Here is a 24,826-nt window from a genome sequence, read left to right as displayed (position 1 = left end):
CATAACAAGGATTTATAAGTATACGTCCTTGGCAGGGACGTAGGAAGAGGGGGGCGGGGGGGGGGGGGGGGGGGGGCCGGGGGGGGTAATCGCCTCCCCACCCCCGTTACCCAGGACACGGCCAAACATGTCTTTTTGCCCCCCCCCCTCCATTTTAGTCGACTGAAATGTTCTAAAAATGCACATTTGAAAGAAAAATGGGTCCTCCTGCACATTTTCCATACTTCATTTTAGAAATATGAGTACTCTGGGCCTTACGGTTATTGAGAAGAAGTTGTTCAAATATTTTAGCCTATTTGACTCCTTTGACCTTGAAAGTAGGTCAAGGTCATTCATTTTCACAACTTTGGTAGTTCTTCATCCCAGCATGCTACAGGCCAAACATGAGTACTTTGGCCTTACGGTTAATGAGAAGAAGTCGTTTGAATGAATAGTTAACGCACGGCGGACGCCGACGGGACGGTGTATTGATATGTAACCGATGTTGTATGGGGCGATCTTCAGATGGAGCAATATTCAATGTAATCATAATAATATGTGAGAGATTTATTCTTCATGACTACAAACGGTATTGGTATATCAATTTTATATCAATTGAGCGGTTACATCATACAATCGTAATGTAACAAACTGACAGAGCCCAGTATGTCCGTGACAGTTGTTGTTTTCCCGCACATATGCGCAACAGGAAGTACAAAAGAGTGACGTAGTCTTCGTTCGGATAGCCTCTGATGTTATCTCATACAGCTTAACGATAGTGAAAGTAAGCCTGTGCGCCATTCATGATAGTTCTCCGATCATGAGAAATAAATATTGCAACAATGTTGCCTGTGAACATGTAAGCAGATGAAGTGTCATACTTTGTGAGTAAAACAGAACAAAAGAGTGCTATTTTGCACTTCTTGTAACTGAATTTTACGTTTACACAGACATCTGTCAGAATGTTTCCTATTTTGACGGATAACCGGCCGCGTGCACATGTATCCTACAAGTATTTTGACGGGTACCCGGGTACTTCAGCAACCCGACCCGTGTGACAGTAATCTAGGCCTACAACATTCCATTCGTATTTGGAGACAGAAACAGCGAAAATCGTAAGTGTTCATTTCGTTTTGCTTCTACAGTAAATAAATTACACATGAAGTGAACGTACGCGTCTGTGTGTATTTCTGCTAACATATGTGATATCGATGTTTTAATTTATTACAACATGAACAAGAATATTACTTTAAAATTTTGGAGCAGTTTCCTTTTCAAATTCGAAGTTGACAAAAAATTAACTGCTAGCATTATTTTCTAATTTTATGACATACAATAATACATTTAAGTCAGTATAGGTGTAACAGATTAAATTTGCTAAAGTGTCTATATAGATACCGTGGTAATGGAGTATCACATCCCAAAACATATGTACACATTTTTGTATAGTGTGTAACATACATGACAATGAATTAGCATATTGATGCAATCAATATAGACATACAATCATGCATACACAATACATTTGTACATGTATATATGTACATAATATACATGTGTGTATATATGGAGTTTAAGAGACAAGTGTAATAAGGCTAGATTTTATTAAGACAATTATTATATCTGATTTAAAAACTGGAAACATGAACTTAAAATATTGATAAAAATTAATATTATGATGGTAATATATATTAACTCAAATTACTTGTATACAAGACTCCACAACTGACTTGAACTTCACAAAATTCTTGTTGCAGTTAATGTTAGAGGACTCTATAACTTTTTTATTGAAATTATTGCATATTTTATTAAATTTTATAATAACAGGACCTAATATTGGCTAGTCATCCACAGCAGACTCAAAATTTTGAAGACTTGAGATTATCAAGAAGCAGAGAAATAATACCGGTCTTATATTAACTAGCTGCAATGGCAGATATCTCTAGACAACTTTGTCGTCATATCTAGGGTTACAATTCTGTCCCATTTACCGTAGTGTTGCAAAACATCTAATGAGGAACATGACATAATTAGAGGACTGCAGGTGTCAAGTAAATTTGCAATTGAACTGATTTATGTTATGTAAAAAGCATATCAAAATGCATGACCTACATAATATAATAATGTACATATATTTGAGTTTATCTTGCAGGTGCTTTAGCATGACAAGCACTCGATGACAGCCATATGCATTCCCAGTAATATAATATGCAGTAACCGGTAGTGTGTGTGGAAAATCTACAACTAGGATCTACAACTGTTTATGATCTTGCCACAGATCTTACGCGGCAGCAATATGACATTATAATTATATTAATAAGTCAAATTTGATAAATAAACATCATTGTATGCTTATGATTGATACCAATGCTAAAAGATTTTTGCAAATTGATTTTGAGAATGCTTATTTTAATATGCTGTTCAGAATTCTTAGTGTCCACTTTATGCTACATGTATGTAATGTATAGAGGCAATACCACAGATTATATATCAGCAGTAAAAACACTTGTCCGGCGGGCGAGTGGCACACTAAAACTTACTTGCCCAGATCAATTTTCACTCGTCCCTGACAACTGGACAAGTGCTTTTCCGGACCCCTGCAGACTTAATCTGTGGCTTTAATTAGAAGTGTTCTGTAATATTGCAGCAAAGTATCAAGAACTGTTCATTACATATTTAATATGCCTGCATACATTCAGATGGACATGTATCACTAAAGAGCACTACATGTACTGGTAAAATAAAAATATTGTTTTGTTATGTTATGCTTTGTTATTTTATGCAAGTATTTTTGAATAAACGTAATTAAACACAGTTCACTTTGGATTTTGATGCAGCAACTAATTCTTTATAGGACAATTAATCCTTAGTTTTTAGTTAGATCATCTGACCTGAAGGGTAAGGATGACCTATAGTAGATGTTTAACAATTCACATGGATGTACAATGTATTACCTCCCTTGGTGGTGCATCAATGCATCGTGTACAATTTATTTGTATCTCGATACCTAAAAATAAAAATTGAACATTGGATTATCTCCTTTGGTCAGCGTCAGCCGAAAGTTTGTCTTGGTCAGCGTCAGCCGAAAGTTTGTTAGTAACAAAATTGTGGAATCACATGAAGAGCAAAACACTAAACTTGTGTCAGCGCCTGTCACCTATAAGGCCACTTGCTGGTCTTATTTCAAGTTTCTGTCTATAAAACTCGCGTCTATGTAGTGAGTGTAAGCCAAAAATAAAAATTTCCAGAAATACAACACACAAAATTAGTGTACCAACCTAAAAACACATTTACAACAACACCACGACATTTGAAGTTTCTATCAAAATATCGCGATGCGTATCATATCGTGAACCCTGTAACATGATATGTATTGTAGCGTCAGATAACTCGCGATACACAACACTAACCTATAAGCATCATGCACCTTCTGTCGTTGTGCATAAACTTTTCACTCAAACGACTTCTTCTCAATATCAGAAAGGCCCAGGGTACTGATATTTGGTCTGCGGCATGCTAGAAAGGGCTACCAAGTTTGTTCAAATAATTTACCTTGATTTACATTCAAGGTCACAGGGATCAAAAAACTAAAAAGCTTTAAAGATATGCTGGAATAAAAGGCTTACAAGTTTGTTCAAATAAATGACCTTGACTGCCATCCAATGTCACAGGGGTCAAAAAGGCTATAACTTTAAACAACTTTTTGTGAATAACTAAGAGGCCTAGAGAACTGACATTGGGCTTGTGACATGCTGGAATGAAGGGCTACCAGGTTATTCAAATGAATGACCTTGGCCACCATTTAAGGTCACAGGGGTCAAATAGGCTAAAATCTTTTAACAACATCTTGCGAATAGCTAAGAGGCCCGGAGAACTGGTATTGGGCCTGTGACATGCTGGAATGAAGGGCTACAACGTTCAATGACCTTGACTGCCATTTTAGGTCACAGGGGTCAAATAGGCTTAAATATTTAAAAAGACTTGTGAGTAACTAATAGGCCTAGAGACCTGATATTGGGTCTGTGACATGCTGGGATGAAGGGCTACTTAGTTTGTTCAAATGAAAGACCTTGACCTGCATTCAAATTAAAGAGTTCTTTTAAGAGCTTTAATTATTTGCCATTACTATTTTTTTTAAATGTTGTATTGTGCCAATAGTCAGATGCTCATTACGACTCATGATCCTTTTGTTGTTACTTGCATTTAATTTCTTCTCTTGATAATTCTTTTAGTATCTGCCTTTCCTTCTGTAGTTGATCTATACCACTGAGTTCATCCAGAAAGTTTTACATGTAAATTGTAGATATTGCATATAGTTCCTTATCAATACTATATGTAAACAACATTTGAAATATAAGCCATGAAACTTGTGAAAAGCAATATCATTATCTGTTATTATACTCCATATAGGGATATACATGTGTCAGATTTTACTTCGCTTTTTAATTGAGTCTTAAGGAAAGTTAGCTTGTTTCCCTTGTTATTTTGTAGCAAATAGCTTGTAGCTGTATGTCTCCATGACCTTGTCCTCAAGATCAATAATCAAATAATGTAAATTACACTTTTACTTCTCTCTGGGGAGATTATTTGGATAGGAACACATTTTGTAGGTTCCATTGATTTTCATTTTTGCTACCATCCCAGGATGGTAGCTATTAGAATCGGTCGCTTTGCCTGCCATGTTGTTGGGATTTCACGTGGTTATAAATGGTCTGTTCACTTTGATTGGCTGGCCAAAATGATTTACGTGTGTTGATTGGTTACTTGTTGTTGGAAGATTTCATGTGTGTAAGGGGTACCAGTGGGGAAATGATTGCAAACAAATTATCATTAGATAAACCCAGAGAAATCTGAATGTTTTTTCTGGTTGTCGGACATTATTCTCAGTAATCACACAAGGCGTCGCAACACGTACTAAATAGAAACATTGTCGGGAGCGCGTGGAGCATCTATATATAGCCTACTGTTAGCAAGATGATCATGACCTACTTGTAAAAACTGTCTGCTCATGGGAGATGCTGAAACAAAATTAGGCTTTACTTAGGGGATATTTGTGGAACTGTAAGCGCTAAAGTAAAGTACAGTTTTAAACGAAATGTTATGCTTGTTTCTATGCGTATACTATGTATTTCACAAACTTCAAGTACATGTAAATGTATATCAGTACAGTGTATATTTTACGGAAAACTTGTTAGCATAAGGAAAAGGCCCACTACACCTGCTGAACAACTTTATTAAAATAAATAAAGCGTTAAGTTTCATAACACAGGTTATATTATGTTCCTGGCGTCGTCATAATTACAACGCGTTAGTAGACCATTTCTGCGCCACAAGGTAAAAATTCAATTTATTATGTTATAATTGTTTTAAAAAGACTTTTATTTTTTTTTGTTTCTGAAAGGTAGCCTAGTGGCCTTTTCATGAATATCATGAAGTTGATAATCTTTTACATTGAATGTGAAAAGCATTTGAATTATCATTCTTCAAAAATGAATTGTCATAAGAACGATGGCAGCTAACTGTGAACAGAACAATTCGTCAAGCATTCCTATCTTTGCTTCCTTATAAATAATGCTGTATGGTAGCCTTCTTAGCGTTTTGGGAAGCTAAAACTTGTTTTTTATGTCTACTCGTCTGAATACCTACAAATTAACTGTTATCACTTGCCTTAAGCTTTCAGTACTTTGATTTTCCATCCTATTTTTTTTTTTATTCTAGTTCAAGTTCGTGAACTGGATAGATAGGTTCTTTAATATTTAATTTGGTTTCTTCCCATTCCATTTTTATTCTAGTTCGAGTTCGTGAACTGTTTCAACTTTTGTTAGGAACTTTTTGGGTTATTTTTTTTCTTTCCAAATTATCTCCCTTGGATCAGTTTTACGGCTACAGGTCGCAGCCTGTCTAGGTGGTTGGGGGGTATGTAACGAAGCTGCGGTGCGCTTCGTTGCTATATTTTCCGGAAATTATATTAACCGGGACTTTGGCGGGAATTTGCTGGGCACGAGATCTCGGGACTGCGCCGAGGCTTTCAGTTTTTCTACCGGGCCTTGAGAGGTGAGGGTTGTGTTTTTGAATCCTATGTAATTTTTGTATATTTGTCGCCCATCCTTTCCCTAATTTGCTGTTATCGTATAGTATGGAAATGCATTAACATTACCGTGTGTGTATTTTTCGCTGTCAGTCGATATTTTTGCTATATTTTTTAGGTTGAAATACTTGTGAAATTGTGCAATGTCGGACTTGGCATGTCTCGCTTTTAGACGGGTTTCGATAGTATTTAAAAGTCTTCACTCTTGTGTTGAGAGCCGTTGGTAGGCTGGAAAAGAGTGGGAGCCTCCTGTGTTGTGTTTCGGGGTTAACCGTTAAGGAGATATTTTGAGAATCTTCGCTGGAGAACGGTGTTTGTGAAATTGGAGGTTAAGCTATCGATAATCGGCCCGGTGTGTAGCGCCACGTGCTCGGTCTTTCGTTGATGGGTAGGAGTTAATTCTGATAGCGAAAACGTGAGAATATTAGCAGCAAAATTGTCCATTTCACAGTACTTCCCACTGAGCCACGCGGGTATTTTCTTGTTGTCACCTTTACACATGTTAAATATTAATTAACTGTTAAATGAATTTGATGTCGTCCATTGTCCATACTCACTAGTACCTTTGAATATTGTAGCGAGACATAGGAATCTGCAAGCTAACGCGGCAGTCGAACCCAGAGCAAAACAAATTAATTGTATCATTCTTACTCTACGCTAATGACTACGGTCGTAGCGAAACAAGTCGTTACACTACTCTATAAGTTTATCTGTTTACAGACTACTCAATAAGTTTATCGGTTTACAGACTACTCTATAAGTTTATCTGTTTACAGACTACTCTATAAGTTTATCTGTTTACAGACTACTCTATAAGTTTATCGGCTTATAGACTACTTTATAAGTTTATCTGTTTACAGACTACTCTATAAGTTTATCTGTTTACAGACTACCCAATACGTTTATCTGTTTACAGACTACTCTATAAGTTTATCTGTTTACAGATTACTCTATAAGTTTATCGGTTTACAGACTACCCAATAAGTGTATCGGTTTACAGACTACCCAATAAGTTTATCGGTTTATAGACTACTCTATAAGCTTATCTATTTACAGACTACTCTATAAGTTTATCTATTTACAGACTACTCTATAAGTTTATCGGCTTATAGACTACTCTATAAGTTTATCGGCTTATATACTACTTTATAAGTTTATCTGTTTACAGACTACTCTATAACTTTATCTGTTTACAGACTACTCTATAAGTTTATCTGTTTACAGACTACTCTATAAGTTTATCGGTTTACAGACTACTCTATAAGTTTATCTGTTTACAGACTACTCTATAAGTTTATCTGTTTACAGACTACCCAATAAGTTTATCTGTTTACAGACTACTCTATAAGTTTATCTGTTTACAGACTACTCTATAAGTTTATCGGCTTATAGACTACCTTTTAAGTTTATCGGTTTACAGACTACTCTATAGGTTTATCTGTTTACTATAAGTTATTTTTTCTGTTTACCAATGATAAACACTCGTCATTTCAGTTCCTAGCTGTGTCATTAATGTGTCCTGTGTAAAGTGATGATATACAAACTCAACCATTTATTTATTTTCATTATATTCATGTGTCTGCATATGTCATGGATGTTTCTGAGAATTAGCGGTAACAAACTTCAACTGTTAAAATCCAAGATGGCGTCCTGACGGCCATTTTTGTTCACCGATCAGAACCAAAATGCAGTATTCATAACTAGGGACCTAGGGGAACCTGCACATGAAATTTGAGACAGATCCCTTAAGTACTTTCTGAGAAATAGTGGTAACAAACTCAAAATCCGAGATGTCTCTCTGGCGGTCATCTTGTTCACCGATCGGTGCTAAAATGTAATATGCACAACTAGGGCCCTAGGGAAACCTACATTTGAAATTGGAGAATGATCCCTTCTATACTTTCTGAGAAATAGCGGTAACACACTTTAACTATCAAAATCCAAGATGGCTGCCTGGCGGCCATCTTGTTGACCGATCGGTCCCAAAATGCAGTATGCACAACTAGGGCCCTGGGGAACCTACATATGAAATTTCAGAAAGATCCCTTAAGTTCTTTCTGGGAAATAGCGGTAACAAGTAATGTTAACGAAGGGAAGGACGGACGGACCACGGACGAAAAGCGATTTGAATAGCCCACCATCTGATGATGGTTGGCTAAAAAACGTCAGGAAAACTTTCACGTGCAACCTCCTGACAACTCAACTGCAACGTTACAGTCTAACTAAAATACAACTTTGCTACAATGTTATGTGCCTACTGAGCTGTGTTATAATACAAACTCAACCATTTATTTATTTCCATTATATACATGTGTCTGCATTTGTCATTGATTGTATCCTATGATCAATCATTCTACTTGAGTCACCTACTTCAAACAAATGCATGGATACGTATTAAACTTGACTTGTGTGTATCAATGTAAAGGTCACTCAAATACATCTAACTGCAATGGAATAATGAAAATCCGCCTATTATCAATTGAACAAGTCTATCCAACAACGGTAACAACTTATTTAAATCCACCTGAAGATGACGTCATATGCAAGTAATTAAAGTCCCTTTAAAGGTGTCCAACGAAGTGTAGCTCCAACTGAAAGAAACTCAAGTGTATCGATCCCAGTGGATCCAAGTATAACTCAAGGGAACTACCAAAAGAAGAATCAAGTGTGTCAAACTCAAAGTGACTCAACTATGGCAATTAAAGTGAATCGTCAGCCGATGAAACCAGTCTAAATGCGTTCGTTGGTCTTCCAAAAATCCTTATATATCAAAATGACGGTCAAGTTATGCTTATTGTGTCCAGTTTTGACCATTGAAATTATAGAAAAGCTTGATTAAATTAAGCACAGTTCTAAAAATAAATTCTGTTCAAAAGCGAGGCTGCTAGGGAATGTCAAAACGACATAACTAGTCGGGAGGACGTTTTAGGATTTCTGCAAAATAAATCAATTCCTTCGCATGCAGAGCGATGTTGGAGGGAAGTTTTATTTTCCTATTTACTTTAGCCTTCCTTTCTGACTATTCACTTTAAATGTGATTCATGTTTACACAACTTCAGGCTTTGCAACCTACAATGTCAGTGTGTCAGGTCAAAACATGGATCTGAATAAATACATACACAAGTGTATACATGTAAAGTATACCGTTTATTTAGCACTATCTTACATGTTAATGAATATTAGGCTAAGCCTACCATCTAAGATAAAACGTCCTGTTCAGGTTATATATACATGCATATATATATATATATATATATATGTGATAAAATGTTACTACTCTGTACTTAAAACTGAAGATAATTAGATAATGTTATCAATAGAGCTTCATATTATAAGAGACATTTACTTATTATCCCATAAAAAGTGAACTTCATTCGTACATTCATTTTAAAGAGATATGGCTGTGCGTTTTCTAATTATGTCCATGAATTTAAAATGAAATATATGTTTATAAACATCCGCCAGATATACAGATTTCCCGTCACTAAGTACAGACCTGAAACACCATTTTCACGCCCTCATTATTAAAGGGATAACCAGGAAATCCTGTGCACTCTTTCTCCGTCCACTTGCCGTCGTCCTTCAACTTGGCACATTGGGTTAGAAACAGTTCTTTGTAATCGGCCAGTTCCTTTACATAGTGCATTCTAGTTACGATACAGATGAAGCCTCCTGAAGAAAAGAAACACCAAAATCGTGGTAATAAAATATATAATAAACAAAATATGAAACTTATAGCGAAATGATATTACTGCAATGACAAGATTTTATATATTCCGTGAACAAATTAAAGTATGACAATTCAACAATCGTATTTAGTTTTATCATATTTGGGTACTGTACCATCCTCGATATTCCAGGGGTTCCGATCATCTACGATCTCTATACCCCTTGACTATATTGTAGTAACACAGGAGGCAACAGAACAAGTAATTAATCCGTTGATGTACATCAAAAGAGCCGTATAACGGTATACAATGTGGTTGACTATGTGGCTTTATAGTTTGGCGTCCCTCTCTGTGTAGTCTTCAAAGGAAATCTTTGCTGGCCTGTGATGGGTTTAGATTTGTTCCTCTGTGCTGCCTTCAGTTTTACTTTAAGATAGTCCAGGGGTGTAGAGACCGTAAGTGATCGAAAGACCTGGAGTATCGAGGATGGTACTGTACATGATATATTACACATTTTGTGGTTTGTATACTGGTCAGCGACCAATGCTCGCCCAATACCTATTCTCGCCATCACATGTGTATTTGCATGATTACACTTGGATTTATCAAGCAACATTTTGTGGAAACCTGCATGGTAGCGTCTTCTATCAGAATATGACTTTATTTACGAAATGTGTAAATGTGTAACCATACACATACACATGCGATGACGAGAATGGGTACTTACATGGCGATGATTGGTCGTCTGCCGGTAGAGGTGTATTTACAAATGAGACCTTTAAGTCTGATTTACTATCAATGAATTCAAATCACCCGACATCAACAATCTTTGGATTAAGCGAAATACTTGGAACACACAAACCGTCTGTCTCTGATAAGAATTACCTGGCTTGACTATACGGACCATTTCAGACAGAGCATCCGCTAATGGGGCGGCACTACCATGCCAACCACAGATCGTAATGGCGTCATATTTATCTGAAACGAAAATTGACGGTATATTATATCAGGGTTATTTTTCAATACGTTTCTTTGTTTCCTTTCGATTAAACTGAAGAAATTACTTTTTTTTGGTCGAGTTAGGATTTTCATACTTGGTCGGAAGTTAAACTGAGTTTAATTTTGACTAAGAGTTTACATAAATCGAGCCAAACGTTTAGGCTCAATCCTACTACAATACACCCATTAATTTCATTAATAATAATTAATAATTGATTAATTAATAAAAAGTGTACCTAAGGTTAAAATTCGACTTCTTTATCTAACAGATAAAGAAGTCGCATTTTAAACTTAGGTACACTTTTTCATGAACAAAAGTTGCTATGTTTGTTGTACTAACCGGTGGGAAGTGGTATAGGTTCGGCGGATAATCCCATATTGTACAATTCCCGGTATAACCCTTTCTTTGAGGCTAGCTCTATCATTCCTTTGGAAGGTTCCAATGCGTCCATCAGGCAAAACCCAAGTTTCTTCAGCTATATTATACATAATGGTAACAGTTGTAACATAAATTTTAACCGTGTGGCAGTGTAGCCTTATAATGATCGCTGGCAAGTTACAGCTAAACTTACATTACAGTTAGAGAAGAGTGAAAAAAATCGTTACTTATTGGTTTAGCACCCTGTAGCTCACTAATGAAAGCCGATATGAAGCCAGATCCTTGTCGACTGGGCTTTCCTCAGACTTATACCACTGTAAAGTATTCCTGACAGGATATATTCAGTTGTGTATGGTCATTCATTGTGGTCCTCATCTTCAATCATTGTTCAATGTTTTCTGCATTTTTTTGTTTTGTATTTTTGCTCCTTTAGGCAGCAATTAATATGTTGTTACAGTTCTTTTCACTCCAAAAATAAATTGTGAAATATATTCCTTTGCAATAACAGGTTCCTTAAATATGCTCTACCGCCGACAGAGCATAAACGATGTTCATCACTTGAACAATAATTTGTGTTTAATCGTGTATATATATGTCTAATTTACACAAAAAGTAATATAAAATAATTTAATTTGCGCAATCAGTAGTTTATTCCATATAGGACATTGTGCCACGAAATATTTTCGGGATGCAATTAATTATTTTTAATATTTCTATCTTGAAATAAAATTAGAAGCTCAAACTTTTCAAAGGTATTAAAGGTGTAAAGTAGGTATTTTTTGTAACTGAAGAAAAATACTAAATGCTCTTGTTTTTGATAGAGAAAAAATACCATTCGTCAGCGGTGGAGCATCTTTTAAGCATATTAAACAAGGGTTTTCTCGAGGTGTGTTTACATTTACACTTTGCAAATACGAACCCATAACCTATTTGATGGCAGGCATAAGTCGATTAATCAGTTAAACATTCCAACGTTGCTTACCTCCCCAGCGACCAGTCCGGTACCAGCCGCGATATCCAGGACCTCCTTTGTATCCCTCCCGTCCGGATATACCTCTCCAATAGTCCCGGCCGTGGCCACGTGGGCAGTGTATCCTTCTTCGATCACATCCTGGAAAAGATTTAGTTTTTATGTCGGAGAAGCGGTTGTACAAAACAATGACAAGAAATTGGCCACTTACATAATTGTCCATATTAAATATTTAATATCGAAGTATTTTATTGGTCTTAAATTGACCCCTTTTGACCCCGCCCCTCAGGCCCCTAGGGGGTCAGCCCCATCATTAAGAAAATAGAAAGATGAAACAGATCAATATATTGTAGTTTATACTGTTGGATTTGTCGACCACCGTGTATCTGGTGATAACTTGCTAGATGATATGTACAGCAGACAATTTATTAATATAAACTTTATTTTATTCATTCATTATAAGTTTTACATTACAAAAATAGTCAAAGAAATATAACATGAAATGAACTCAGAAACAATGTATTGTCCTATCTACGACTTACAACAGCTGGTCGACAGGGACTTGCAAATCAGTATTGATTTTATCATTACCATACGTTAGTTCATTATGCATACTTTATTTAACGAATGATTTTTATTTTTTGTTGTTTACTGGTGTGTAAATTGTATATGTTGGACAGATATTTTAAATGGCGCGGTTTTAACCGACTATTCCTTTAAATTTAATGTCAAGATAAAATAAAACTTCGTTTTTTCAACGTTATTCGATTGATGTTACAGCCGGTTTAACGTTGAAAATAGACCCCGTTGAAAAGTGACCCCATAAGAACTCGTTTTTACACAACAACACAACACGACACCACAACACAACGCAACCACACAGCATCACACAGCAACACACCAACACACCAACAACACAACAACACTACACGACACAACACCACACAACAACACATCACATCACACAACAAAACACAACAAAACATCAAACAACATAACGTCACACAACATAACATCACACAACACTACAATGCATCACACTAAACACAACATCACAAAACACACAACACAAGACAGCATTGCACAACAATACGACACAACATCACAACAAAACATCACACAACACAACAACACCACAACACACAACCACGCAACAACAATACAACAACATCCAACAACACTACTACACCACACAACACAACATCACAAAACACAACATCACACAACACAACATCACACAACAGCACATCACACAACATAACACAAATACACATCACGCAAACACGCAACAACAACACAACACCACCCAACAACAAAACACAACACCACAAAAACACAACACACCTCACAACATATCAAAACATAACAACAAAACATCACACAACAACACATAACACAACACACAACACGCAACAACAATACAACACCACCCATAAACAACACAATAACACACAACAACATCACACAACATAACACAACACAAAATCACACAAGTAAACATCATACAACAACACAACAACACACAACACAACCACAATACAACATTCAACAACAATACAACAACACCTAACAACACAACAATACACAGCAACACAAACCCCGACAACAGTACACAACATAACGCAACAACACATCACAAAAACATCACGTAACAACACTTTACACAAACACGGAACAACAACACAACACACAACAACACAACACAAAACACAGCCACACAGCACACAGCAACACACTAATGACACACAACACAATAACATGACACAACCATACATAACAACACAACACAACAACACAACACCACATAACATAACAACACAACATCACACAACAACAAAACAACACACAACAACACCACAAACAAACAACACACAACACAAAAACACACAACCACAAAACAACAAAACACAACCATACGCAGAACACAACATAAGTGATCCATACGCGAGGTCAATTTTCAACGGAGGTCCATTTTCAACGTTACACCGGTCATGATCAATTGATGGAATCCCGGAACAGCTGGCTCCAATTTTGCGAGAAATGTTGTCAAGTTCAGAAAGTACACAAAATATAGTTCCACAATAACATTATCTTTTTCATTCCATTTTCAATACATTTATATTATTTATATTGAGGAAATATAAATTAGGAATTATTAAAAAATATAAAAACAATAAGCCAAATTTGATGTGCATTAACACTACTTGCGGAAGTCAGTTTTCCGGTGTATGTATTCTTGCACAACAACCGAAAGTTTTACACAAGTGTAATCGATTTCCATGTTGGTAAGGTTATATAGCAAAGAAAAAACGGAAATGTAAATACAGTTCCCTTCTTTGTATATGTATTTTAAGATAGGATGACTCGAAATTCGATGACTCGAAACTCCGGTTGAGTCAAAGTCAATTTCTGGTCCCTAGAACGGATATTCAGTGGAAAAAAATAGTCGCCATCTCGAATTTACTTTCAGTCAAAATTTCAAATTACACAAGGACATATCATTCAAATCCCCCGTCAATGGAGATATCAAAGCTGAAGTAATTTTGATTCCATTGATGCAATATTTAACAAATATTTTTTCTGAAAGATATTTAAAGATTTTCAATACATTTATATTATTTATATTGAGGAAATATAAATTAGGAATTATCAAAAAATATAAAAACAATAAGCCAAATTTGATGTGCATTAACACTACTTGCGGAAGTCAGTTTTCCGGTGTATGTATTCTTGCACAACAACCGAAAGTTTTACACAAGTGTAATCGATTTCCATGTTGGTAAGGTTATATAGCAAAGAAAAAACGGAAATGTAAATACAGTTCCCTTTTTTGTATATGTATTTTAAGATAGGATGACTCGAAATTCGATGACTCGAAACTCCGGTTGAGTCAAAGTCAATTTCTGGTCCCTAGAACGGATATTCAGTGGAAGAAAATAGTCGCCATCTCGAATTTACTTTCAGTCAAAATTTCAAATTAAACAAGGACATATCATTCAGATCCCCCGCCAATGGAGATATCAAAGCTGAAGTAAGTTTGATTATGGAGACTTATGTGTATGAGAAAAAAAAACAGGAAAAAGGAAGTTGAGCTAAAGAAAGATGGAGTATAATTCAAGTAGAGCGGGGCTGCAATTGTTGAATCAGGTATACAGCCTTGACATTTGTTGGCGATAATTTTCCCGTTTTTTTTTTTTTTTTAAATATTTTACTCCACGCAGTATTAAATTCAAGGTCTGTGTTGTCTAATGTCTTAAGATACATATATCATTCAAATTTGACCGCAGTTTTAAATTCGTATTTTCTTTCATCCACCAAATAACACTGCCACGAATATAATCCAAATGTTTTTCTTTCTTTTCTGGTAAGGGCAGATACAGCAAGGTGAATAGTTTTATGAATGTGAAGCATATAGGTGAAAAACTATTAACCTGTTTATAACTAGTACAATGACAGTGTCATAAAGGGCCTAAAAAGAATGTGTCTATGACGTTTCGTGGAAATATCTCTGCTGGTTTTAGAGTTATGTTCCGGAAATGAACCTGCTGCAAAAATATGATATTTTCAGCAATGTTTCTATGGTAACAGAAAAAAGCACAAAAAGTGAAAACCTAAAAATAGCAAAAGGCACTACTAGACCATAAGAACAATATATGTGTCTATGAAGTTTCATGGAAATATCTCTGCTGGTTTTAGAGTTGTGCTCCGGAAACGATTCTTACACAAAAATCCGCCATTTTCAGCAATGTTTCCATAGTTACAGAAAAAAAGTACAAAAAGTGAAAACCTTAAAATAGCAAAAGGCACTACTAGACCATAAGACTAATGTGCCTATGGAGTTCCGTGCATATATCTCAACCGGTTTTCCAGTTATGCTGTGGAAACGAACCTGGTACAAAAATATGATATTTTCAGCAATGTTTCCATGGTTACGGAAAAAGTGCAAAAATGAAAACCTAAAAATAGCAAAAGGCACTACTAGACCATAAGACCAATGTGTGTATGAAGTTTCGTGGAAATTTCTCTATTGGTTTTAGAGTTATGCTCCGGAAACCATTCGTACGGACGGACGGACGGACGGACGGAAGGACGGACCACGGACCACGGACAAAAAGCGATTTGAATAGCCCACCATCTAATGATGTGGGCTAAAAAGTGTTCTACTGTTTCATGGTCATTACCACACGTACATGCTGGAGATTCAGTAAGATGATCTCTGTGTAAGTCAAAGTTAAGATTGCTCATATTGTTTCTTAACTGACAAAGGAGTATATTGTTTTTCCTGGTGCCAGCATTAAAATAATTATAATTAACATTTTCTAATCTGATATCACTTAAATATATTTTTTAAAGTTTTTTAAACTGATAGATTGATGTAACACTGGTGAGGTCATACCTTGCTGCAAGTTCATTATAATCTTTCAATGTGGCTGGAATGAAACTTTTTGCATAGATATTGGTTCTGCATAGTGGAATAGTAAACAATCTATCATTACGTAGTAGATACGGACTGGCATTATTAAAGTATGGCTCAATTAGTCCATTAAGATAATTTGGTGTTGTTCCAAAGAGAATTTTATAAAGGAGTATTAGTCTATGTTTTTTTCCGTCTTGCAGCAAGGGTGTCCCAACCAAGTTCACAGTAAAGTTTATAGTGAGAGGTTCCCTTACGCAGTCCTGTGATAATGCGGGCAGCTTCAATTTGTATCGATTCTAGTAAATTTGCTTCTTCTTGGGTACAGTTATCGAAAATAATATCACCATACTCTAAAATAGGTCGAATATAAGAGGTATACAAAGTGACTAGTGTTTTACGGCTCATTTTATATTCTACTGATTTTAGTAGATTAAGACGTTTACATGCTTTATCATAAATATAATCAATGTGATGATGCCATTTACCATCTGCAGAGAAAAATATACCGAGGTGTTTATGTGACGTTACATTTTATACAGTTTCATTTTGGAATAAGATATCAGGATAAATTGTGTTCCTTTTACCACTAAACGTTAATGACTCAGTTTTATTTGGATTGAATTTAATGTCCCATTTTTTGGACCACACATCAATATTAACTAGGTCACTGGATAAGCTATTGGCAGCATCTATTGGAGTGGTATGTATTACTCTAAAGATAGATGTGTCACCTGCAAATAATCTTTTTTCATTAATATACAATAAGTGATATTATTAATATATATAAGAAATAGAAAGGGGCCGAGGACTGATCCCTGGGGGACACCGGCACTTACCTGTCGTGACCCTATGTTTACGGTTTGAGAGATAATCCTTAAACCAATTAAGGAGATTGCCTTTGATTCCATACATTTCAAGTTTGAATAGTAAACCAGGATGCCAAACTCGATCAAATGCTTTGCTTATGTCCCAGTATATTGACCTAACTTTAAGTCCTTCATCAAGCTTTTGTATAATTGTATTATACATTGATAGAAGTTGGTAGACAGTAGAATCACCTGGGATAAATCCAGACTGATATTTTGTAATAATTTCATATTGGATTAGGTGGTTATATAAATATTTAAAAATATTTTTTTTTCTAATATCTTACTAAAGCAACAAGTGATAGAAATAGGACGATAGTTGGATACATCACATTTATTACCTTTACCTTTATATATAGCATTGATATTTGCTAATTTTCAAGACAGAGGAATAGAGTCTGTAGACATTTTTTATTGAATAACAAAGTAAGAGGAGTTACAAGTGATGGAGACAGGAGTTTGATAATTTTGGGTGCAATTTCATCAGATCCTGCAGGCTGTATCATTCAATACAGTCAGTTGATCCCTAACCTCCCGTTCTTGAAATAAAATATTATTAAGAGTACTGAGAGATTCAGGAGCTGGAGGCAGTGGATCTATATAGTCAGAAGAAGTTGCTATAGTTGTAAAATAATCAACAAGACATTCTGCTTTATCTAGTGGATGAAATAAAAAGGTATTTTTACAATTTAGTGGAGGAATGATAGGTGATTTGTCATAAATTTTCAAGATTGATTGAGCAGTTTTCCACCATTTTGATGCTGAAATAGACTGGTTGTTAAGAGTTCTATTTTTTATGTATGCAGATTTAACTGTACGTATTAAAGGCAATAAGTTCATTTCTTACATTTCTAAAATGTGCCCAATGACCAAGATATTACTTTGTACTGCTTTTTTATGGGCTCTATTTCTCTGTCTTATTTTTAGCCTGATCTCATTTGACATCCATGGTTTATCATTCGGTCTAACTGTAATCTTCCTCTTAGGTATACAATCATCAATAGCTTTATTTACAGTGTTAACACGTATCTTATTAAAATAATTTACATCATGCTGCTCATTTATACTTACCCAGTTTATACTATCAATCATACGGTTCATTCTGATAACATCAGCATTGTTATAGAGGAGAAAATCTCTTGAGTATGCGTGTTGTTTGTATACGGAGTAACAAGTACTGAAGCTGATTACTGAGTGGTCACTACAGATTGGAGGAGATACAAGTACATTTTTAACAATTGTATTATTATAAGTGAAGACAATATCAATCGAGGTTGAAGAAACTGGAGTAATTCTTGTAGGATCATTTACATAATTATTCAAGTCTGCAAAGGTGAGAACTTGGTTGAATATTATTCATATTTACATTGATATCACCAGTAATAATTATATCAGCATTTGTATTTCTTGAGTCATCGGAAACACGATCAAGTAAATCGTCAAGCTTACTCCAATGATTTACATTGCTGTCAGGAGGTCTATATATACAACCTAGAAGAATATTTTTATTGCCGAAAGACACCTCTGTCCATAATAATTCTAACTCATTACTCTCAAAGTCTGCTCTTCTTCTCATAGTGATATTGTCTTTATGGTATATTATAATCCCTCCCCCAGGACGCAGACCTCGATCTCTTCTAAAAAGTTGTTTTGAGAATGAGCTAAGCATCAAGTCGTTATCATTTATAGTTTCAGTAAGATGACTTTCAGTTAGGCATATAATATATTTATCGTTAAGTTCAGCTTCAAGGATATCCAGTTTATTACGTATTGAGCGAATGTTTAGACAGACAATATCAAGACTGCATAAGGGACCTGGATTACTTTCAATATCCATACATAAAATCAATAGTAATAAAAGAATAAATAGACTAAATGTTTTTGATTAATGCGACTGCAAAAATTGAAATTATCAAAAAATGTCCAAATATAAGTGGATAGATATTTATATCTATGCAGATACACTCCATGCATCGTGATATTAATTAATTTAGTAGATTTAACCATTATCTAAAAATCATATTTCATCACAAGATGCATGGAGTGTGATACAGTAGACAAGATATGAGAATGGTCACAATAGGGGGAAGCTTTGATTGGCACGAATTTTGAGGAACAGAACATGAGAACAATGAGACTGATAGTATGTACAATAATGCTATATACATCAATGTTACCTTAATTAAAATTAGTAAATTTTGACAGTTTATGATGAGCTGGGTAACCTTTGGGGCAAGCATTGTCCCACGGCACGTGCACCAGTCACGTACCCAATCATTATAAATAGAGGGCCGCAATAGGCCCCAGTCAGACGGATATTAGACGGGGATCAGACGGACATTAGCCTGAAGACTGAGACTGAGGTTTAAGACTGGGTACTTCCGCCTCGCATACACCTTACATCCACCTACGTCACCGCCTCCTCTAGGGCCACATATTAGAGAGAGAAAGAGAGAACTCTTGTCTACACTTCAAATTGAATAAATAAGCCGTCAACAAGCTTCTACCCTACTCCTAGTCGTCATTTCGACCAATACAGTCATCCATAGGACGACACGTGACCCCTAATGGAATGTTGTCAGATCCTCAATTGTATAAATGAACACCAGAACGTGATCCCTAATGAAATGTTGTCAGATCCTCTATAGTAAAGAGGTCACCAGAACGTGACCCTAATGGAATGTTGTCAGATCCTCTATAGCATTAAGGTCACCAGAACGTGACCCCTTATGAAATGTTGACAGATCCTCTATAGTAAAGAGGTCACCAGAACGTGACCACTAATGGAATGTTGCCGGATCCTCTATAGTAGAAATGGAAACCAGATCGTGAGCCTAATGGAATATTGTCACATCCTCTATTGTATAATTGGTCACCTTATCGTGACATCTAATGGAATGTTGTCAGATCCTCTATTGTATAAATGGTCACCAGAACGTAACCTCTAATAGAATGTTGTCAGATCCTCTATAGTAATGAGTTCACCAGAACGTGACCCCTAATGGAATGTTGTCAGATCAACTAAAACATTAAGGTCACCAGAATGTGACCCCTAATGGAATGTTGACAGATCCTTTATAGTATAGAGGTCACCAGATCGTGACCCCTAATGGAATGTTGTCACATCCTTTATTGTATAAATGGTCACCAGAACGTAACCTCTAATAGAATGTTGTCAGATACTCTATATTATAAATGGTCACCAGAACGTGACCCCTAATGAAATGTTGTCAGATCCTCCATAGTATAGAGGTCACCAGAACGGGACCCCTAATGGAATGTTGTCAGAACCATTGTAGTATAGAAATCACCAGAACGTGACCCCTAATGGAATGCTGTCAGATCCTCCATAGTATAGAGGTCACCAGAAGGTGACCCCCTATGGAATGTTGTCAGATCATCTATAGTATAGAGGTCACCAGAACGGGACCCCTAATGGAATGTTGTCAGATCATCTATAGTATAGAAGTCACCAGAACGTGACCCCTAATGGAATGTTGTCAGATCCTCTATAGTATAAATGGTCACCAGATCGTGACCCCTAATGGAATGTTATCAGAACCTCTGTAGTATAGAGGTCACCAGAACGTGACCCCAATGGAATGTTATCAGAACCTCTGTAGTATAGAGGTTACCAGAACGTGACCCCTAATGGAATGTTATCAGAACCTCTGTAGTATAGAAGTTACCAGAACGTGACCCCTAATGGAATGTTGTCAGATCCTTTATAGTATAAATGGTCATCAGATCGTGACCCCTAATGGAATGTTGTCATATCCTCTATTGTATAAATGGTCACCAGATCGTTACCCCTAATGGAATGTTGTCAGAAGCTCTATAGTATAGAGGTCACCAGAACGTGACCCCTAATGGAATGTTGTCAGATCCTTTATAGTTTAAAGGTAGGCTTCGCCCAATGAAATATAAAGACTACGAAATTGAAATTTATCCTATACATAGATTTAATCTTCAGATCATTTTCAATGCATACAGCGAACAATATGGGTGATCAGTTGCCTAGCTTGACCAGGAAAATACTTCTCTAAAAATAGAGCGAAGTCAAGCTTTACATAGAACATGACGTATTTTTTTCCAAAACGAGGCCGCAGCAACAAACGGAAGCGTGCAACAAAATGTCAGACAGAAGTGACAGTCTTGCCACGGCATGTTTAGTTAAAAAACAACAACAACAAATCGAAGTGCGAGGGACTGTTTATACATGTCATATAATCTAAAACACTTCATGCTACTTACATACGCTCGCTAACTTTGTACACCAAATATACATGTAGTTAGTCTGCGGCTGTTTGTGCGCTGGCATATGTGTTGAAATTTAACTCACCACGTGCAATGCCGTTACACGAGTCCCAATAGATCCCGGCAAGTTCCGCTTGAGATGTGGCTTCTCTTTCTTCTATTGCTATATGCCATCTCTGAATATAAATCCCTATATATATTCTAGGGTACTACCGAATCCATTATAATTTTCTCCATTTTGTTGCCGATTCAGATATATTTTTTTAATCTCACACACTTTCGTTCAGCCATTTTGTTTACTTGTAGTGCGTGACAATGCGCATGCGCCAAACTTTGACAACGCAATCCATCGCAGCTTCATTTGCATATTATTTTGTCTGGCGGACACCGTAATAAATCAAGGATTTCCTTCAATTTTGTATTCAAGACACATTTGTTCAATCTCAAACACATAAAGAAATTAAATTGAGATATTTTAATTTCTTTTTTCATCTTTTCTTCCGCTTATCGCATTTCACAAAAAAATATTTATTTGGTTGGGCGAAACCTACCTTTAAATGGACACCAGAACGTGACCCCTAATGGAATGTTGTCAGATACTCTATAGTTTAAATGGACACCAGAACGTGACCCCTAAAGGAATGTTGTCAGATCCTCTAAAGTATAGAGGTCACCAGAAGGTGGCCCCTAATGGAATGTTATCAGAACCTCTATAGTATAGAGGTCACCAGAACGTGACCCCTAATGGAATGTTGTCAGATCATCTATAGTATAGAGGTCACCAGAACGGGACCCCTAATGGAATGTTGTCAGATCATCTATAGTATAGAGGTCACCAGAACGGGACCCCTAATGGTATGTTGTCAGATCCTTTATGAAATGTAGTGAAAATAAGGATATGATTTTAATCACTGATTCAATTTCTACGCATTTTAGAACCACCCTCTTCATCCAAAAGTTTGTATTAATAGGTTGAGACCAAACAACTTATACTTTAACCATATTTCTAATAATCCACTGTGATTGGCTAGTGATGACAACTGGCGGCTCGCAATCCGGAGAGGTACAAATCATATATATCAGTCGATATATGAACTATATTTTTAAACTGGATATCCTTGGTTCGATATTCTGATATCAGGTGTTTGAATTATTCGTCCTACATACCGGGACTCTACCAGCTCTACGCTGTGAGACTATATTTCTGCATGGGAACAAAACCCGGATACCATAATAGAACGATGTAAGTATTATATGGTTTAATGATTTTACTAATAGGGATACTTTTATTATCTTGACATTATATATATAGGGATTGAATGTATTTTTCTAATTTTCATAGCGGCTATGAATAGCAGAAGCTATCTACATATCTACCGAGGTGCGGCGTATATTTACATTAGAATAATTTATGAAAATAGAAAGTATTGAAAGGCTTTTATATAATATTTAAAGTCATGATACCGATATACGACGAGAAACCTAGATTAATGGAACAGCTGGATGACGAAGTCGTTCCACGACGTCGCGTTTTCAAGCTTCCGCCTTTCGGCCTTTTTTTGCCAATGACAAACTATAAACAAGAAATATACTTAAAATCAGATTTGATTGACTTATTACAGTAAACCTTAGTTGATTCTTTATCAAGAAACAACACATTAGACATCATACATTTAAATATGGTTGGGGACTATTTTTATTGATATGAAACTGGCGCATTGTTTGAAATCAGCTGATCGATGCACGAGAATCGTTGTATTCATAGTGTATTCATAGTGTTTTCATAGGCATATGTTTGTTTTCGTCAGTTAGTTGATTTATATAGTGACGAAACACTCAGAATGTAAATATAAGTGTATGAATGTATGAGTTAGTAATTTTCAGGCAGTAAAATGTTGCATTGGGATGTCTCAAAAGTTTACTGGGTCGATTTTCGTCGGTACCAGTTGACATATTTTAATTTGCCGATCGGTAAATACACTTCCAATTGGCCAATTCTGGCTATCTATTGATTGTAAAAGTGTCAGGTACAATAAACAATGAAGTTCAGCGTCGAAAATATGCAATAGAAGCACCTTGGATCATCTCTGATCACCATCAGTCATATATCACTTCGACCGCTCTATATGTAGTACCTATATCCGGTTTCGTCCCAATACGGTGGTATAATAACGCGTACGTGTTGTAGTGATGCATCTTAACACTATTGGAAAGGTGGAATAAAAAAAAAGCATATTACGTGTTTCGTAGAACATAATATGCATGCATACAATCTTATACGTATGCCTGTGTGTGTTCGTTCATACATGTCATTCTGGGCAGATGACTACCATGTTTATGTACATGCAAAACGTACAGGTGTACGTGTAGTGCATATGCATGTGAAATAATTATATGTTTTAGGTAGGTGTGCGTGTACAATTGTTAAATGTACGTGTATTCTCTGTAGCGGGTGCTGTAAATCAATAGTCCGATATCATTGTAACTACAGATATATACGTACCTCTTCGTAATTGCTTGCAATGTTAGAATATCTGTCGATTCTCTCTTGATCCGAAATGTCAGAGGCAAAAACGCCATCTATGTTCTTGTAGCTAGGCATGCCACGAGGCTAGTGTAACTACTGCTGAGCTGTTGTGTTCTGGTACACTAGAGGTGTGAGCTGGTCTTGATCAACCACCGTCGACTTCAACGACTATTGTTACGCATGGTTTAGTGAAATTCCAGTGTGTTTACGGAGACTATTTATGGAAAGGTCTATTGGTGACCTTACCGTTCACATGCCTTATTTATAAACGGTCCACTGAATACAACGTTCACATATACACTACGTGTAGTTGTACCTGTAGCCCATCTGTATCTGATACCACAGGTACATGTACATGTATATATAAAGGCTTTGCTCAAGTCAGCAACTGTTACTTAGTCTATCAACTTCATTACTTTGGAAGATTTTTTTTAATAGAAGTCAAGGCTATACTCTCTATCCGTTGAAGTGTAGACTCCTGACAGGGTAACGTATATACTCGGCCTATATCCATCCTCGATACTCCAGGGGTTCCGATCACTTACGTACGATCGCTACACCCCTGGACTATCTCATAGTGAAATTGAAGGCAGCTCAGCGGAAAACATTTGACCAATCACAGGCCAGCAAAGATTTCCTTTGAAGACTACAGAGAGACCGACGCCTTACATCAAAG

At 36.2% G+C, this 24,826-nt stretch overlaps 1 protein-coding gene and 1 long non-coding RNA gene across 2 annotated transcripts; one reads left to right on the top strand and one right to left on the bottom strand.

Moving 5' to 3' along the window:
• Positions 1-615: 615 nt before the first annotated feature.
• LOC138314005 (uncharacterized) lies at positions 616-6,596 on the top strand. The gene is made up of 2 exons (XR_011207311.1): positions 616-1,094; positions 2,132-6,596. It is a non-coding gene; the product is annotated as an uncharacterized lncRNA (long non-coding RNA).
• Positions 6,597-9,410: 2,814 nt separating this feature from the next.
• Positions 9,411-24,377, bottom strand: LOC138313996 (methyltransferase-like protein 27). The gene is made up of 5 exons (XM_069254210.1): positions 24,127-24,377; positions 12,096-12,224; positions 11,075-11,210; positions 10,621-10,713; positions 9,411-9,739 (listed from the first exon to the last, which is right to left on the bottom strand). Exons 1-5 carry the CDS (start codon positions 24,223-24,225, stop codon positions 9,552-9,554), a joined length of 645 nt encoding a protein of 214 aa, XP_069110311.1. The 5' UTR covers positions 24,226-24,377; the 3' UTR covers positions 9,411-9,551.
• Between the last annotated feature and the right edge of the window lie 449 nt (positions 24,378-24,826).

This window comes from Argopecten irradians, chromosome 2, assembly GCF_041381155.1.
Source record: "Argopecten irradians isolate NY chromosome 2, Ai_NY, whole genome shotgun sequence".
Taxonomy (NCBI): domain Eukaryota; kingdom Metazoa; phylum Mollusca; class Bivalvia; order Pectinida; family Pectinidae; genus Argopecten; species Argopecten irradians.
Note: the sequence above shows the minus strand (reverse complement) of the source record. Positions and strands in the feature narration are given on the sequence as shown.